Raw genomic sequence first — 19,171 nt, 5'->3', positions numbered from 1 at the left:
TAAGAGTTATTTACGAAAAACTAAAAAAAGGGACCTTTAATGTCAAATATCTCACTTCCGGTCATGATTTCGATCGAGCAACCGGCAAATTCGGATTCAGCGAGGTCTAATTAGGTTAAAAAACCCGGTTGCCAAAAAGTAATATGATTTGCCAGTCGAATCAAGAAGGAGAACGATTTTGAATTTTTATGTCTAGTCTATAACGCTATAGCAGTACTGCCAGGGAATATGGCAATAGAATATGCAGATACGAAATAATCAATAGGTAAAACTACACTTTTAGAAAAACAGTAGATAGATAAGCTTTAGAGCTATTCTGATAGTGCATTTTGTGTTGTATAATATCTAGTCTGGTTTTATTAGTACCCCTACAAATACAGTCAGCGAGAAAGTATGGTATACACCCTCTTATAGCCCTGTAAAGTCAGCGTCGTATAGTAGGCAGCATCCAAAGTATTGAAATAGTTTGGTACGCCATACATATTATATGGTGTACGAACTATTTGAATACTTTGGTGCTACCTATACGACGGTGACTCTACACCAAATAAATGCTAATTTAAAATTGAACTTTAGTGCCACTAGATAAAACTGAAAATTAAGATGTAATCACAACTTCTATGTATGTAATAGCTTGTATCGGTAGGGTTGTAAACAGGGTGGTAAATTAAATTGGTCAAAAAAAATGACACATCAGGAGAATTTTAACATCTAGCGTCCCAGACATTAAAAAAGTTTTTTGATTTTTCCCTGTATTACTTACAAAATTTAATTGTTCTAAGTCAATGGGAAGTACCGTATCAGTTTTGTTTCCCTTGAGTGTCGAAATTTGCATTTATTGCGGCATAAACAACCGTATCTTTTTTTATGTTAGCTTAGAAGTTTTAATTTTTCGTAGCTTCAAGGGGCTGTAGATTTGAGTAGGTATAAACTTTTAATTGCAACTCGATATCTCCAGGTGTTCTCAAGATAAAGATGTCTTGACAGACAGACGGACGGACAACAAAGTAATCCTATAAGGATTCCGTTTTTTCCTTTTGTGGGACGGAACCCTAAAAATGGAATTGGAGACCTTTTTATGGCCCTCTGGGCACCTAGAGGTTATAAAGAGAGGTCTAAGGATCAATTCTCTGCAGCTGACTACAAAGACAACATTCCTGTTACCAGTAATAGAAAAGTGTACACTGTAACTATATTATTTACTATCCACGAGTACTGGTGAGATTTCATTGCTATAATAGTAATAAAATATCATGTGTTCAATATGACGTTTTATTTATGGTATGTTACCTAATACCTAATCCCAGTATACTAATAAACAAAATATATAAGTATACAAGTCAATGAGTATTAGTTAGGTGACATGAACATTTTTAGGGCCACGGCCACTTGTACCATTAGTTAGAGAACCGTCGCCATCAGATATATCGGAACGGCCAAGGTACTCACAAAAATCTGAACACGTCGCTACTGTCAAGGCATGGCTCCGATGGCAATATGTCTAATGGCGACTGTTTATATAAGAGTCAATTAAAAAAATATTTTCCTTATCAAGCAAGGTCGTTTTATCATTAGCAATCTTAGCATCAGATTTGCAATTATTGTAGCGTCATGATTGCTATACAAGTATGCAGTTAAGAGTTAGACCTATATATAAGTCTGCAGCGATTTTGATAGCCCAGACTATGAAAGTGTTATTTTAAACGTGAAACTTCTTTGAGATTGTGACGTATAAATAACAGTTGCACTGCGTGGGCTATCAAAATCGCTGCAGACTTTTCTTGGTCTAACCTAAGCTCGTTGCCGACCCTTCAAGCTTATAAGGATGTCCCCTTGGGAGCAGTGGCGGATTCACAGTCTTTGCCGAACTAGGCCCCAGGCCCTGCAGCCGCCCCTATCTCAACACCCGTCATATTGCCTACATTTCGAGTTATTTGTTGTTACCATCAGCACAGAATAAATAATAGTACTAAGTACACAAGACTCACTCTCTTACAAAACGCGTCTGTTACGATCAGCACAGATATGGCCGCTAGGTGGCGACAGCGCCACGCGTGGCTTATGGCAAACCCCAAAATTGGGGCCGAACGGATGTACTTTTAGCTACCTGTATTTGCCGTCCTATAGTTCGTTTTTTTTAGCATTAGAAAGAACTCCACAGAAGTAAGCGTACAGTTTTTATCAGGCTCTTTAATTGTTAATAATTATTGAATTATCTAATGTAGCACGGTCAATACACATAATTTACTACAAATTATTACCGCTAAAAGTGCCGGATTTGGAACCACAAGCTTACTTCTGCGAAGTTCTTTCTAATGCTAAAAAAAACGAACTATAGGCCCGGGCCTACTGTGCCTTAGGGCAAATCCGCCACTGCTTGGGAGCACTGGAAACGTATTTTTCCCATTTGTCCCCGCCGGACACAGATGGGAATAAGCGACTCATAACAAATAACACCATATAGGTAGATACAAGTGTACCTACCTACAGAATAGTGGTAAGTAGCAGCGATTGTGGCTGTGGTCTTCTGTAAGTTGGAGGCACTACCCCAGTAGTCTGTTCGGAACTTTTCGGAAAGAGAAGAGTAGTGGAATGCGTATTGAGCAAAGAATATAATTAGACTAGACAAAAAAATTCAAAATCGCTCTCCTTCTTGATTCGACTGGCAAATCGTATTACTTTTTGGCAGCCGGGTTTTTTAACCTAATTAGACCCCGCTGAATCCGAATTTGCCGGTTGCTCGATCGAAATCTTGACCGGAAGTGAGATATTTGACATTAAAGGTCCCTTTTTTTAGTTTTTCGTAAATAACTCTTAAACGGTGGCGCATAGAAAAAAATGTTCTATTACATAAGTCATTTGCATAAAATTGCCAACAAGAAAGATTTAGTACAATTTTTCGCTAGGATCAATATTTAAAGAGATTTTAACACGGGAAATTTAATTATAATCACTTCTAAGGTCCCGTTTTTTAGATTTTCGTAAATAATTCATAAACGGTGGCCACTATCAAAAAATGCTGTAAGACGTTAATAAATCTACACAAAATTTTGACCAAAAAGGATTCAGCCGGCCTAGCCAAGGTTACAATCGCTATCGCTTCGACAACGAAAAGCATTATGTCTGTCTCTCTATCACTCTTCCACATTAGTGCGACAGTGACAGTTGCGTTTCGATCGCTACGGAGCGTAAGCGATCGGCATCTTGGCTACGCGGCCTGTACACTTTTCGCAGGGATCAATATTTAAAAAGATAATAAAGAGGAAAAGTTAATTATAATAAATTCTAACTTTCCTTGTTTTTATTTATTCGTTAATAATTTGAAAAGTATGACTCATAGCAAAAAAAACTTATACGTAAATAATAAACATAAAATTTCCTACAAGAAACATGTAGAACACTTTTCGCTAGGATCAATATTTAAAAAGACAAAGCAGCGGGTAAGTTAATTATAAATAATTTTAAAGTCTCTTTTTAGTTATTTGTAAATAACTCGTAAACGGTGTCCCATAGCAAAATAGGTTTTTAAGAATAAATTATCTACATAAAATTTCCTCCAAAAAACATCTGGAAGACTTTTCTCTAGGATCAATATTTAAAGCGATATAGTTTTTCGTAAATAACTCGTAAACGGTGGCCCGTTGCAAAATAATATTCTACATAAATATTAAACATAAAATTGTCCACAAAAAAGGTTCTGTAGACTTTTTCGCTACGATCAATATTTAAAGAGGTATTAAAGGGGGTAAGTTCAATAATCAATAATAATCAACGATTTTCCAGCGTCTCTTACTAGCCGACCAACCAGTCTGTCCACCTAGGTGGACGGTTAGTATATTTTTTTCGTAACCAACAACCTAGTTTGTTTGTTGTTAATTTTTTTTCCTTACTGTCTACCTGGTTGGTGGTTGAAATTTTTTTTTCCTTTACTGACTACCTAGTTTATACTAACCGTATTAAAGAGACTATTGAGCGAAACCAAGGCTCCAAAGTGTTCGCAAAGGACAAGTCTATTGGGCAAAGCCAGCTGACGAAGCTGAAACGGGAAGATGGCAGCATAGCGTCGAGCAAAGCGGAGGTTTTAGGCGAGATCGAGAGGTTCTATGGACAGTTATACACTTCGATCGCAAAGCCCGTCGACAGCTTGGTAGGAGATCCAAGAGCCAAGCTGTCCCGACATTATACCGAAGATATCCCGGACATCAGTCTGTACGAGATTAGGATGGCCCTGAAGCAGCTTAAGAACAACAAGGCGCCGGGCAAAGACGGAATCACTTCAGAGCTTCTGAGAGCGGGTGGAACACCGGTACTTAAAGTCCTCCAGAAGCTCTTTAATTCCGTCTTGTGCGAGGGCAAAACGCCTGAAACATGGAATAGAGGCGAGGTGGTGCTGTTTTTCAAAAAAGGTGATAACAGCCTATTGAAGAACTACAGACCCATCACGCTTCTGAGCCATGTCTATAAGCTGTTTTCAAGGGTCATCACGAACCGTCTCGAACACAGACTTGATGACTTCCAGCCTCCCGAACAAGCCGGGTTTCGAAAAGGCTATAGTACCATAGACCACATCCATACGCTGCGGCAAGTTATACAGAAGACCGAAGAGTATAACTTACCATTATGCTTAGCGTTTGTGGACTATGAGAAAGCCTTCGATTCGGTGGAAACATGGGCGGTGCTTGAGTCTCTTCAGCGATGCCATATTGACTATCGGTACATCGAAGTGTTGAAGTATTTGTATAGTAACGCCACCATGTCGGTCCGAGTACAGGAGCAGAGCACGAAGGCGATTCCATTGCAAAGAGGCGTAAGGCAGGGAGACGTTATCTCTCCGAAACTGTTTACTGCCGTAATGGAAGACACCTTCAAGCTCCTGGAATGGCAAGGACTTGGCATCAACATCAACGGCGAATACATCACTCACCTTCGGTTTGCCGACGATATCGTAGTCATGGCAAAGTCGATGGAGGAACTCAGCATGATGCTCGATGACCTCAACCGAGTTTCACAACGGGTGGGCTTGAAAATGAACATGGACAAGACGAAACTTATGTCAAATGCCAATGTTGTGCCCATCCCAGTCTCTGTTGGGAACTCGGTACTCGAAGTTGTGTTGACTCGTACATCTACCTAGGACATGTAGTCCAATTAGGTAGGTCCAACTTCGAGAAGGAGGTCAACCGCCGAATCCAACTCGGTTGGGCAGCGTTCGGGAAACTACGTAATGTCTTTTCATCCGACATACCTCAGTGCCTCAAGACGAAAGTCTTTAATCAATGTGTGTTACCAGCGATGACTTACAGCTCCGAAACGTGGTCTTTCACTATCGGCCTCATCTCAAAACTCAAAGTCGCTCAACGAGCTATGGAGAGGGCTATGCTCGGAGTTTCTCTGCGTGATCGAATCAGAAATGAGGAGATCCGTAGACGAACTAAAGTCACCGACATAGCTCACCGGATTAGCAAGCTGAAGTGGCAATGGGCAGGCCACATTGCGCGCAGAGAAGATGGCCGATGGGGTCGAAAAGTGCTCGAGTGGAGACCACGGACTAGCAAACGCAGCGTAGGACGTCCACCCACAAGATGGACGGACGACCTTGTTAAAGCCGCCGGAAGACGCTGGATGCGGGTGGCTTCCAACACCGGTTCCGACCGTTCGTACCGACGAATGGAGGTCCAAGGGGGAGGCCTATGTTCAGCAGTGGACGTCTTATGGCTGAGATGATGATGATGATGATGACTACCTAGTTAGTTTTTTTCTAAACCAAAACCCTTTCACTTAGTAATGTAATGATCAAACACTTTACAAAAAAACATTAAATTGAACATAAGACGGCGTGTAACGGCGCGGTGCCGCCACCGTGATGGCTCCTCTACACGATGCGCCAACGTCGGCCAATTTAAGGGACGCATTTATGCGTTAGAGGGACCAAGTGGTATTGCTATCTCATTCTACCGCATAGCTGCGTCCCTTGGATTGGCCGACGTTGGCGCATCGTGTAGAGGAGCCATAGGCCACATGTGTGGCCGTGAGACAGCACGGCGTCGAGCCGTGGCACGGAGCCGTGGCACGGTGCCGTGTACGGTGCCGTCTCACGGTGGCCGTGGACATGTGGCCGGGCCCTAATATGGTCACATCCACACCCTAAAAACTAAAAAGAAGTGACATGTGAATTGATCGTAATGAACTTTCTTTCTTTAATATCGTTTCAAATATTGATCCCAGAGAAAAGTGTTCAATATGTTTTCGTCGAGGTTTTCGTAGAAAATTTTATGCCGATTTTTTATTTACAAGAACATTAAGAACTTATTTTGCTATGAGCCTTATTTTACGAGTCATTTACGAAAACCTAAAAATAGGGACCTGGAAATTGATTATAATTAACTTACCCCCTTTCTTTAAATATTGATCGTAGCGAAAAAGTGTACAGAACCTTTTTTGTGGATAATTTTATGTTTAATATTTATGTAGAATATTATTTTGCAACGGGCCACCGTTTACGAGTTATTTACGAAAAACTAATAAAAAGTGACCTGTGAACTGATTGTAATTAACTTTCTTCCATTAATATCGCTTTAAATATTGATCCTAGAGAAAAGTGTTCAAGATGTTTTTTGGAGGAAATTTTATGTAGATAATTTATTCTTAAAAACCTATTTTGCTATGGGACACCGTTTACGAGTTATTTACAAATAACTAAAAAGGGACTTTAAAATTATTTATAATTAACTTACCCGCTGCTTTGTCTTTTTAAATATTGATCCTAGCGAAAAGTGTTATATATGTTGTTTGTAGGAAATTTTATGTTTATTATTTACGTATGAGTTTTTTTTGCTATGAGTCATACTTTTCAAATTATTAACGAATAAATAAAAACAAGGAAAGTTAGAATTTATTATAATTAACTTTCCCTCTTTATTATCTTTTTAAATATTGATCCCTGCGAAAAGTGTACTGACTCTTTTTTGTTCAAAATTTTATGTAGATTATTAACGTCTTACAGCATTTTTTGATAGTGGCCACCGTTTATGAATTATTTACGAAAAACTAAAAAACGGGACCTTAGAAGTGATTATAATTAAATTTCCCGTGTTAAAATCTCTTTAAATATTGATCCTAGCGAAAAATTGTACTAAATCTTTCTTGTAGGCAATTTTATGCAAATTACTTATGTAACAGAACATTTTTTTCTATGCGCCACCGTTTAAGAGTTATTTACGAAAAACTAAAAAAAGGGACTTTAATGTCAAATATCTCACTTCCGGTCAAGGTTTCGATTGAGCAACCGGCAAATTCGGATTCAGCGGGGTCTAATTTGGTTAAAAAACCCGGTTGCCAAAAAGTAATATGCTTTGCCAGTCGAAATCGTTTTGATGAAAAATATGACCAGTCTAAATACTCACTAGGTATTGAGCCCCTTAAGGTGAAGGTTCGCGCCGCGACAGAGACAAGCGATCGAGACAGAAGACTGCGACCGGACACCGCGATCATCACTTGACCATAGGCAACATATAAGCGACAGTTCGCGGCGAGACAGACGCGAGAGATCTGTCTCCTGGCGAACTGTCGCTTATGTGTTGCCTATGGTCAAGTGATGGTCGCGTTCTTCTGTCTTGGTCGCTTGTCTCTGTCGCGGCGCGAAACTCCACCTTTACATTCCACGAATCTTCTCTTTCCGAACAGACTACAGAACTCTACAGAAGCATATAAAAAAAACTGAAGACAGAAGACCGCGACCGGACACCGCGATCATCACTTGACCATAGGCAACATATAAGCGACAGTTCGCGGCGAGACAGAGACGCGAGAGGTCTGTCTCCTCACGAACTGTCGCTTATGTGTTGCCTATGGTCAAGTGATGGTCGCGGTCATCTGTCTAGGTCGCTTGTCTCTGTCGCGGCGCGAACCTCCACCTTTCTGCCACCTTTACATTCCAAGACTCTTCTCTTTCCGAACAGACTACAGAACTCTACTGCAGAAGCATATAAAAATGAATATTTGACACTGACAAATGATAGGACAAAAGTCATCTGTTATTTACCCGTAAGGATGTTTATATTTCTGTAACAGTGAATAATTGTATAACGGGTAAATAAACCATGGCTCGCAAAGGGCAGGTTGCTATCCAGGACTCCGTTGAAACGGATGAGGAGTTTGAGAATTATCTCAATGCAAATATGCTGAGGTTGATATGTGAGTAGCCAGGGCCGTCTTACACTACGCGGGGCCCTTGGGCACATAAGAATTTGGGGCCCATTTGGAAAAATATTTTTCTATTACGATCTTTATGAGTAATGAAATAAGTTTTTGCCAAAAATTACATTTTTAACCGACTTCCAAATCCCAAAGGAGGAGGTTATCAATTCGGTTGTATGTTTTTTTTTTTTTATTTTTTTTTTATTTTTTATGTTTGTTACTCCATATCTCCGTCATTACTGGACCGATTTTGAAAATTATTTTTTTGATTGTATGTATATGCATACAGATTGGTCCCGTTTTTGTCAAAATCCAGTTCTGATGATGGGATCCATGAGGAATCGACGGAACTCCTCAAATCTTAAAGGCATACATATGGTGATTTTTGTGTTTTTATCAACAAATCAAGCATATACATTCAAAAACGTGACATTTGATGAAGTGGAACTGCTGATGATGATCAGAACGGAACTCTTCAACGACGCATAGTTCACCTTTGGCGATTTGTCCTCTTCGTTATGTTTGTTAAGCAAGTTTAGTTTTTAAGCCACATTTCTGTCAAGCTCGAGTTCTGATGATGGGATCCATAAGGAATCGAGGGAACTCCTCAAATCTTAAAGGCATACGTATAGAATTTTTTGTATTTTCATCATAAAATCAAGCATTGACATTAAAAACTGTCGCATTTGATGAAGTGGAACTGCTGATAATGATCAGAACAGAACTCTTCAACGACGCATAGTACATGTTTGGTGATTTCGAATTTCGATTTTGACTTGGACTGGGATTCGGACTCGGACCCGGACTCGGACCCGGACTCGGACCCGGACCCGGACTTGGACCGGGTCTCGGACCCGGACTCTGACTCAGAGACCCGGACCTTGACCCGGAAAACCACTATGATACCTAAACTAACTAAACCACTATGATTACCTACCATAAAATGTGGGTATGATGATGCCAAACCCCTCCCGCTCAAACTCCCGTACACCGCACCGCATGCGCCGTTAAGTGGGTTAGGTTAGGTTTGAACTGCGATCCTCACAGAACCGAACAAAAGTGGGTTAGGTTTGGTTAGAACTGCGATCCTCACAGAACCGAACTGCTATCAGAGAAGTGGGTTAAAGGTTAGGCTAGATAACTACGACCCTTACGGAAACGAAATGCTACTAGAAAGTAGGTACTGGTTTTACCTCCTTTTCTACATAGTGCACCATCTACCATAATCTTTCACCGGGCCCCATAGAAGTCGGTTTTTTTTTCTTAAAAATTATTGGTACTTACAAGCTTTTATTTAGGGAATGCAAATCGGTTATTTTTTGTATGGAAATAACCGCGGTTTCGGTTAATAACCGATTATTTCCATACAAAAAATAACCGATTTGCATTCCCTACTTTTATTGCTGACTGTACTTTTCTTACGACAGACAACTAATACTCACCGAGACAATTCTAAAAACCCCTAACACAATTATAGGTAGGTTGCGTTGTTTCATCACAGAGTTCCTATGGCCACCTCCTGTCTCCATCATCAGACCAGCTCGATGGTACCATAATATTGCATTGTCATCTGACTTATAGGGACATGCATACAAAATTTCAGCTCTTCGGAAACCGGGAAGTAGATCAAATTAAACTTGCAAGATTTGATTACAGACAACGGTCAAGTGAAATTAAATAAAAGCTTGTAATTTACTGTTACTGTCTGTCCTTCGGGGCCCCCTGAGGATTGGGGCCCTGGGCACGGGCCCCGTGTGCCCTTATGGTAAAGACGGTAGTTACTATGAGTAGCCGGTATTAGGTAATTTTATACTTCCTCCCCGCGCCGCCGCGAAGTTGCCTGCTCCGGCCACACACTGCCCTACTCGCGTCATGTTCAAAAAACCGGACAAGTGCGAGTCGGAATCGCGCACGAAGTTTTCCGTACCATTACGCAAAAAAAAACGTTTGTTTTATGGGAATCGCTGAGCTACGGTCGTAGCCGATAACATGGATTTCCCGGTATGTAGCGAAAATGCTTCGTAGAAGTAAAATGACAACGTATCGTGATTAGCGCTGAGTGGGATAAACATAGCTAAGGACTACCGTAATAAGGAAAACTCTCTTTTACGTAAAAAAAAAACCGCAGCGAAATCACACACACCAGAGTCACATTGTCTGTGAGTTCTGTGACTATTAGGACTTGAGATTGAGACGATGACGGCAAGTGAACCCGCGTAATATTTTAGGTATGGAAGTGTACTCGGATTTCTGCGGCCCCTGTCTCGCCACCGCGTTCGCCGTGCGCAGGGGCAAGATGGAGATAGGGCAAGACCGGATCGCTATGGTCAAGGTATATTACGGACTTATAGATCATCTAGTCATGTAAAACGGTAAGGTGTAATTAATTCCGAATGAAATAAGTACAATTGCAGATAAATGAGAGTAGAATGTCCCGGAACACGTACAAAGCATTTTTTCCCTCAAATTGAAACGGAGACCTTCGCTTTCGCTGGGTCAACTACATTTGTGATGTTATCTATGAAAAGGGACCTTATTGTCGATGGAACTTACGCCATTTTAATAAAGATGCACCGATATAGAAGTAATTGTACAGTTTTTATCAGGCTCTTTAATTGTTAATAATTATTGAATTATCTAATGTAGCACGGTCAATACATATAATTTACTTCAAATTATTACCGCTAAAAGTGCCTTATTTGGAACCACAAGCTTACTTCTGCGAAGTTCTTTCTAATGCTAAAAAAAACGAACTATAAATACAATGCCGCGCGACGCTGTGCGGCGTAAGCGCCATCGACAATTAGGTCTCTTAGTAGCCCGAATATTATGAAAAATAGTAATTTTCTTTTTCAGGCCATGTCCGACAATATCACCGCACTTTCTCGATTCAAATACAAAAGTGAACCATTATTTCTCTTCATATCGGTGAGTAAGAGAATATTTACTTTTCTTGTCAGTTTTCATAAATGCATTGAACGACAAGGATTATCAAATTCAGCTGAATCTAATGTAGATGTAACACGGCTGTTTTGAAAGGGGGTAAAATAAATGAATGGAAAGCTCCGGCTTGTCTAAAATGGAAACAGCCATGTTAACAAAATAAAATTTAAATCAAAATTTAATAAAATAAACTAAATGGAAACCTTGCTGTAGGAAAGCTAAGAGGAGAAACAATTAAACAAATTTATATCTAACAAACTTTATTAACCTAAAGTTATAGTGTAAAAGCTCAGTGGCAAAGCTGGGTCGCTTCACAGGTTCAAGTTATGAAGGTTTACACCAATTAATTAAATACTAAAAGACTAAATTTCGAAATACCTAAGTTTTATGCACCAGAACTTTCAAAACTTTAAATTAAAATAACTATTGCTCTAAATCACATTTTAAATTTGTAGCCGAGCGCAGACGCAATTTAAAAATTAAAGATGCATCGGACCGACCTCAAAAACTGCTACCGGACCTGGAGCAGCGGGGAGTGACCTCGCCTATCCCCGGGAAGCTGACTGCTAACCTGGTTGGAGCCGGCCAGTGCAGATGACGTGGGACAGATCCCACAGCATCATTTTAAAACTTCAAATTCGAAACATCTTGAAACTTCTAGAAACATCAAAAGCTTCTAGAAACATCGGAAGCTTCTAGAAACATCCCGGCTCCTGCAAAGCGAGAAATGGATACATTAGCCGACGCCTTAATGGCCGCTAAAGAAAATATGAAACAATTGGAAATTTTGCTCACCGCACTGGAAGTTGTTAGGACTTCTCGCGGAGCACTCCCAACCCTCGAGCAGGATTCAACTCTGTAAAGAACCAAAACCTGGTTAAGAAAAAACCCACAATGTTTCGCGCCATTGTGGAATTGATCACAACTAAATTCCATTTATACTTACTCAGTGGAACACACCGAAGGACTCGAACTGCTTCCACCATTTTGACCACCATGTGGAATGTGTGGTCTTACCACAAAATAGGGCTCATGCGAGCGTGCGTCCCCGGAGGGGTCCACACATCAAAAGTGCATGTCACCTCAGAATAGCTGGGGTTCTAAGGTCCACCACCTTGCATTTTGGAGACAAAGCAAACCGCTTGGAACAGGTGTTCCTGGGGATGATCTGAGCCGATTAAGCCCGGTTGCCAAGAGGTTCCACCCAGCAGGTGGGCAGGGGAGGGGGGGCAAAAGTGGCTCCGGCGCGCCTCACTCTAAGCTATATATCTGCATACATCTAGCAAGTATATCAAGTTTGGTGTCTTTTTCGTGTAATTCGAGGATGAAGAATTCATTTCTGTGACTAAATTTTCACTCTTCCATACAAAAAAATCGAGAAATTAAAAATTCCAAAAAAATCTTTTTACTTTTTTTTTCGAAAATCCTCTACAAAATTAAAACTATGAGGATTTGCTCTAGAAAAAAAATACCTGTGAATAGCCCAGTTATCCTACTATATAGAATAGTAAACTTGTTAAACATTTTTTTTCATAACTCTGATAAAAAAAATGTTTTGTGTCGCGCGGCGTACCTGCATTGTAAGAGCGGTATGCAGCGTTTAGGATTTTTAAGTATGTTTCGATGGTTTCTGATAAGTTGTTATTCTTCTGGTTGTAGAAAATTACTTCTGGACGTGATATATATACAAATATAAATTAAACGTATAAATATAGATGCTGGGAAAACTTTCGCCAATAGAGTTATTATAAATGTGATAAAATTAACAAAGCAGATGTTTGATTAAAATGCGGGTTAAAATACGAGTAAGATATATATTGTTCGCAATTGCCGCTACATGCCCATGGGTCCGTGCATTTTAGTTTTTTCTTAACGCAGTTGCACCTCCCTGCGCATTTTGTTTTGCAGCGGCAACGAATAAGCTCTAAACAATCAGCAGCCGCCGCAGGTAGGCTTGTACATATGGGCTCCCAATAACCATTTTGTTTGGACCAGCTCCAGTCAGCAGGACATGGAAGCTGTTGCTGAGGGGCTATAATCTGTCCCCAAACATAGCCTCCTTGGTAAACTGCACGGAGAATATGTTTACGTAGGTAGCGCATCTTCCATTGGAGGCAGATTCTCTAACTGAAGATTATTTTTTGTAAAAAGTACTTTTCGGCACTCTTTTACACTTGTACTTGTACCTGATCCGAACACTGTAACACAATGCATAGTATCAAAATAATGTCTAAGGACCAATTCACATCTCGTAATTCAAATCTGTTCAGATTTAATATTGTAAGACTCTTACTTGTCATACAAGACAATAACATTTTTTTCCAAAATTGGCTGCTCAATGTTGTTTTGTTTACCGTATTTAAATCCCTCCGGAACATTACAAGGACCACTAAAACCAGGATTGTCAGATCCCTCATATTTCCCACTTTTCTGTATGCTGTATGTCTCACATGGACACTAAGGGCATCCGAAAAACAGAAAGTGAATGCACTAGAGATGTGGTGCTGGAGACGAATGCTGGGCATATCATGGACTGAGCATCAATTATTGAGGAGCTTGGCATTAAAGAGCGGTTGCTTTCTACGGGCAAAACTCGGTACTCAACTTCTTTCGACACGTGTCTCGTCGAGACGGAACCTCTACAGAACGTCTAGTTGTGCAAGAAAGAGTAGGAGGTGACAGGGCTAGGGGAAGATCTCTAATGAGATGTACTGACCAAACCAAATCAGTGTGTCGGTCACAGTAAGCGAATGCTTACGGAAAGCAGCTCTACGGGAGGAATGGCGACGTGTCGTTAAATGAGTCGCTCAAAAGTTTTCATAATGGCCACGACCACTCTATCAAGAGTGTAACGAAGAAGAAGGCCCTCCGTTACAGCAGGATATGCGCTTTAAGCTTGAAATACGCTTTTTTTCCCTTTCCACACACAAAAGAAACTGTGTTGTAACCTGAAAAGGCGTGGAAGAATGGCAAGACTACTATCCTTTCTGGTCCTGTAAAATAAATCATATATCTATGAGTTACAAATAAAATCATATATTTAAAGAAAGTTTGCAGCACGTGACCATTAGCCCAGTTGACCTGTCTCTTATTGCGGTGACATATTTATTTATTTTATTTACAATTAATGGAAGAACTACAAACGTTAGCTTAAGAAAATGCAATAACATGGCACGAGAGGAACAGGTGATTCTTTCCTGTTCCAATCCTCCATTAATTGTAAATAAAATAAATATGTCACCGCAGTATACGAGACAGCTCACCAGGGCAATTGGTCAAGTGCTGCAAACTTTCTTTAAATATATGATTTTATTTGTAACGCATAGATATATAATTTATTTTACAGGACCAGAAAGGTCAGAAGTCTTGTCATTCTTCCACACCTTTTCAGGTTGCGACACTGTTTCTTTTTTGTATGGACAGGGAAAAAAGCGTATTTCAAGCTTGGAGCGCATATCCTGCCGTAACGGAGGGGTTTAAATACGGCAAACAAGGCAATATTGAGCAGGCATTGCCAATATTGATAAAAATTGTTATTGTCTTGTATGGCAAGTAAGAGTCTTACAATAGTAAGTATGGACAGATTTGAATTACGAGGTGTGAATTGGCCCCTAGACGTTATTTTAACAAAATGCATAGTATTTTGTTACTGATTTTACGAGTACATTAGGTACAAGTACGAGTGCAAAAGAGTGCCGAAAAGTACTTTTTACAAAAAAAAATCTTCAGTTAGAGAATCTGCATCCAATGGAAGATGCCCTACCCACGTAAACATATTTCTCCGTGCAGCTTACCAAGGAGGCTATGTTTGGGGACAGATTATAGCCCCTCAGCAACAGCTTCCATGTCCTGCTGACTGGAGCTGGTCCAAACAAAATGGTTATTGGGAGCCCATATGTACAAGCCTACCTGCGGCGGCTGCTGCTTGTTTAGAGCTTATTCGTTGCCGCTGCAAAACAAAATGGGCAGGAAGGTGCAACTGCGTTAAGAAAAAACTAAAATGCACGGACCCATGGGCATGTAGTGGCAATTGCGAACAATATATATCTTACTCGTATTTTAACCCGCATTTTAATCAAACATCTGCTTTGTTAATTTTATCACATTTCTAATAACTCTATTGGCGAAAGTTTTCCCAACATCTATATTTATACGTTTAATTTATATTTGTATATATATCACGTCCAGAAGTAATTTTCTACAACCAGAAGAATAACAACTTATCAGAAACCATCGAAACATACTTAAAAATCCTAAACGCTGCATACCGCTCTTACAATGCAGGTACGCCGCGCGACACAAAACATTTTTTTTATCAGAGTTATGAAAAAAAAATGTTTAACAAGTTTACTATTCTATATAGTAGGATAACTGGGCTATTCACAGGTATTTTTTTTTCTAGAGCAAATCCTCATAGTTTTAATTTTGTAGAAGATTTTCGAAAAAAGAAGTGAAAAGATTTTTTTGGAATTTTTGATTTCTCGATTTTTTTGTATGGAAGAGTGAAAATTTAGTCACAGAAATGAATTCTTCATCCTCGAATTACACGAAAAAGACACCAAACTTGATATAGTTGCTAGATGTATGCAGATATATAGCTTAGAGTGAGGCGCGCCGGAGCCACATTTGCCCCCCCTCCCCTGCCCACCTGCTGGGTGGAACCTCTTGGCAACCGGGCTTAATCGGCTCAGATCACCCCCAGAAACACCTGTTCCAAGCGGTTTGCTTTGTCTCCAAAATGCAAGGTCCCCTTAGAAAACAGGACCTTAGAACTTCTGCTAGAATGACCTCCTCATATCTTGAGAACAAAAGGCCTAAAACAAAAGTAGGGTGCCAATCCCTGAAGACACAAATCCTTCGAAAATTCTGAACTGATTTATCTAAAGAACTCTTTCTTGAGCCTAAGAAATATATTTTATCATTAAATCTAATAATGTTTCATTCCAGAGCCACTTTGTCAGTCTGTAATTTCTATGTTTTGTTTTACATCAATATTATTTTTTATCTAAAAAAGTCATACCTAAATCATACAAAGTTTTCCTGGAGTGACAACATAAACATCTCAAGTTTTAATTATTTTTACTCATATGACAACCCCGACAACAGATAAGCATCAAACGGTGCATCCAGTGTTGCCAGGGCTCTGGAGTCCTAAGTTACGTTTCGTTTCCCTAAAAGTTACGTTTTTGCTGCTTAAGTCACATTTTTATATTATTGTATTGTATGGGTAGGTATAGCTGGTCAAGCAAATCTTGTCAGTACAAAAAGCCGCGAAATTCAAATTTTCTATGAGACGATATCCGTTTTCAAATTTGACGCCTTTTTCTACTGACAAGATCTGCTTGACCAACTTTAAATCGATTTTCAGATTCAGAAAATAATATATTTCACAAAAAATGTACTAACTTTATATGATTTTTCTTTTTGAAACACACATTTTCATACTTAATGCTATTTGTGATCGATTTCATGAATTTTAAGGCGTATCCAGACTAGTCAATTTTTCGCCAATCTGATTAAATTGCCCGATCGAATCAGGACGTGCGGACGCAAACGCCAATTTGGCTCGCCGAATTAAATCGCCGATTATGACCGATATTACCGATAAAACGGAGTACGGGCGCAAGAATACCAATTTGTGACGCCAGTATTTTCTTTTTGGGGCATTTTTTCAATTTAGGGGTACTAATATTAATATCACCATAAATCAATTGATATTTTTGTTCCTGAAAATAATCAATTCTACCAGCAAAATTTGCACTTGATTACTTTGCCTCACATGTGGATAAAATGCAACTTTCTTATCAGTTTTTGAACAATCACGAGAGCCTTTAAGCGGTATCCAGACGGGATGAACAAATCGACTGATTTGATCAGAAATAAAATTGGCGTCAATCTCCGATTTAAGGCGTATTCAGATTCGTCAAATTTTCGCCAATCTGATTAAACTGCCCGATCGAATCAGAGGCCGCGAGAGGCGTATAGATAACTACTTGGTATACTATCAAACTAAATAACACCGTCATGTCAAAGTAACAAGTCTCATTTTGCCACGAGTATTATAATAAACGTGATGGTGGATGTAAAAGTGCAAGTGCAAGTGTCAACTTGGGTGCGTTCACTGCGTTCCTAAATAATACGAATTGCAGAATTAAACTTGTCCAAACTTCGACTAGCTTAAAAAGTCACAAAAATTGCCTCATGATCGAAAGTCACGCACATGTCACACGAGAAGGCCAAAATTCACGAAAAATGTGACTTTTGTGACCATCTGGCAACACTGGGTGCATCTGAATGCAACAGATTATGCAAAGAAGTGCAATCAATCGAGTTAGTTTGAGATATTGTTAAAAACGTTGAAAGAAGAAAAAGAATTCAACCCAAAAATATTAATTTAAAATCCAAGAAAATGTCTACGTTACAATACCCCCCTCCCCGATTTTAAGGTTCAACGTAGGTGAACCGCTCGCTGTCCTCAGCGACTTTCATCCTAAAACAAAATTTAAAACAAAGTGAAGGCAAGAAAACTAACCTACTCCAAAAATCTGACCTAGAAAACCTAGAAACTAAACAAAAGTCTAACGCAACTTCGAGATTCAAAACATACCAAAAATGCTCAAACGAACCCCCAGAAAATCTAAAAGTAAAATCATACTAACGTTAAACAATTTAAAATAACTGCTGTTCTGACCGAACAACAAAACCAATCTAAACATCTCGAACCCACGTCAGTACCACGGAAGGTGAAAAAAAACTATGCGGCCAATTGCGCTGCACATAGAAAAAAAACCTCAGTCTATCCTTCCAACCCATAGATATAAACTATGGATGAGCGCATGCATATGAATTGCCCGTTGCGATCTTCATGTCAGCAAAAAAGCGCCATCTGTTACACACTGCGTACAACTACGTGAGCTCGACTCTCGCGATAACTTTGTACGGGCGTACAAGGCTTGTTAAGTTTATTCGCGGTTTATATCAGAAGAGCGTCGATTAAGTTTATGGTTAATCAAAATTATTTGTTGTATTTGTTGGCGTTGTTTGATATCCGTGTCGTCGACACTGACGCTCCTTCTTACCTCTCAAGACCCGTGACATCTGTACTAAAATCAGCTGAAGACGAAAAACAGAGAAAATATTCCACGGCCTGTGAAATGCGACATGCAACTTTCACACCACTTGTAACATCTGTTGACAGCGTCTATGCACCCCAAATGTCCTCCGTTATAAAACATATGGCAGAAACCATATCTCAACGTTGGAACCGATCTCTAAGTACTGTACTGGGCTGGCTGAGATGCAGGATCAGTAACGCCGTTATACGTGCCACCACCATGTGCATCCGAGGCAGACGCCACCGGTTTAAGTCCCCCGCCTGGTGGCTTGGGTTCGACGACGGTGCCGCCCTTCCACACATCGACTGAAACCCCTTTTCTACCCTACCTACATATGTCTTAACCTAACCCTTTGCCTATGTATTACTTATGATTCTCGTAATAAATGCTTTAGTTAACATATTTATTGTATTAAAATGGGCGAACTTATCCTTATAAGTTTCCGTTCTTCTACGTTATTTCGTGATGTCATTATCGTCTCAGGTGGCAATGCAATATTTTAAACATTCGCGCAGTGCGGTGTGCCGCCCTGTGTAAGCCGGCTCTGTCAAGGTCGACAAGTTGGCCGAGCTACTAGCTACAGCAGTACAGTTCGATAAGTACCTCCCGAGCTTTCGCGAGTAAAATGCGGCGAACAACTATTTCTGTTAGTTTCTTGCTTGCAAAACAGGTAGAGTAAAAAAGAAGGAAACAGCAATACAAACTAACTATTTTGGCTCAGTGATCCAAAGAGAATCTTGGCCTCCGAAACGAGAGCGTGCCACCTGTCCACAAATATGATGCAAAAATATAAGTAGGTAATGGAAAGTATTAAATACAGCGATGTGAATTAATCGGTGTTTGAAAATGCGCGCTTTGTTTCTAGCCTCACCTGTTAATTTTTTTTGAGTTTTACCTACAGTTAATTAAAAACTTTA

General features: G+C 39.9%; 1 protein-coding gene across 1 annotated transcript in view; it reads left to right on the top strand.

The window, feature by feature from the left end:
• Positions 1-8,066: 8,066 nt before the first annotated feature.
• LOC134672263 (uncharacterized) overlaps positions 8,067-19,171 on the top strand; it is a gene marked incomplete at its 3' end in the record, with an annotated part of 30,384 nt that continues 19,279 nt past the window's right edge. Inside the window, exons 1-3 of the mRNA XM_063530161.1 lie at positions 8,067-8,193; positions 10,425-10,528; positions 11,053-11,124. Coding sequence (XP_063386231.1) covers positions 8,100-8,193; positions 10,425-10,528; positions 11,053-11,124 — 270 coding nt within the window. The remainder of the gene's footprint in view (positions 8,194-10,424; positions 10,529-11,052; positions 11,125-19,171) is intronic.

The sequence above is a fragment of the Cydia fagiglandana genome, chromosome 16 (assembly GCF_963556715.1).
Source record: "Cydia fagiglandana chromosome 16, ilCydFagi1.1, whole genome shotgun sequence".
NCBI classification, from domain to species: Eukaryota; Metazoa; Arthropoda; class Insecta; order Lepidoptera; family Tortricidae; genus Cydia; species Cydia fagiglandana.
This window is presented reverse-complemented; position numbering and strand designations above follow the sequence as displayed.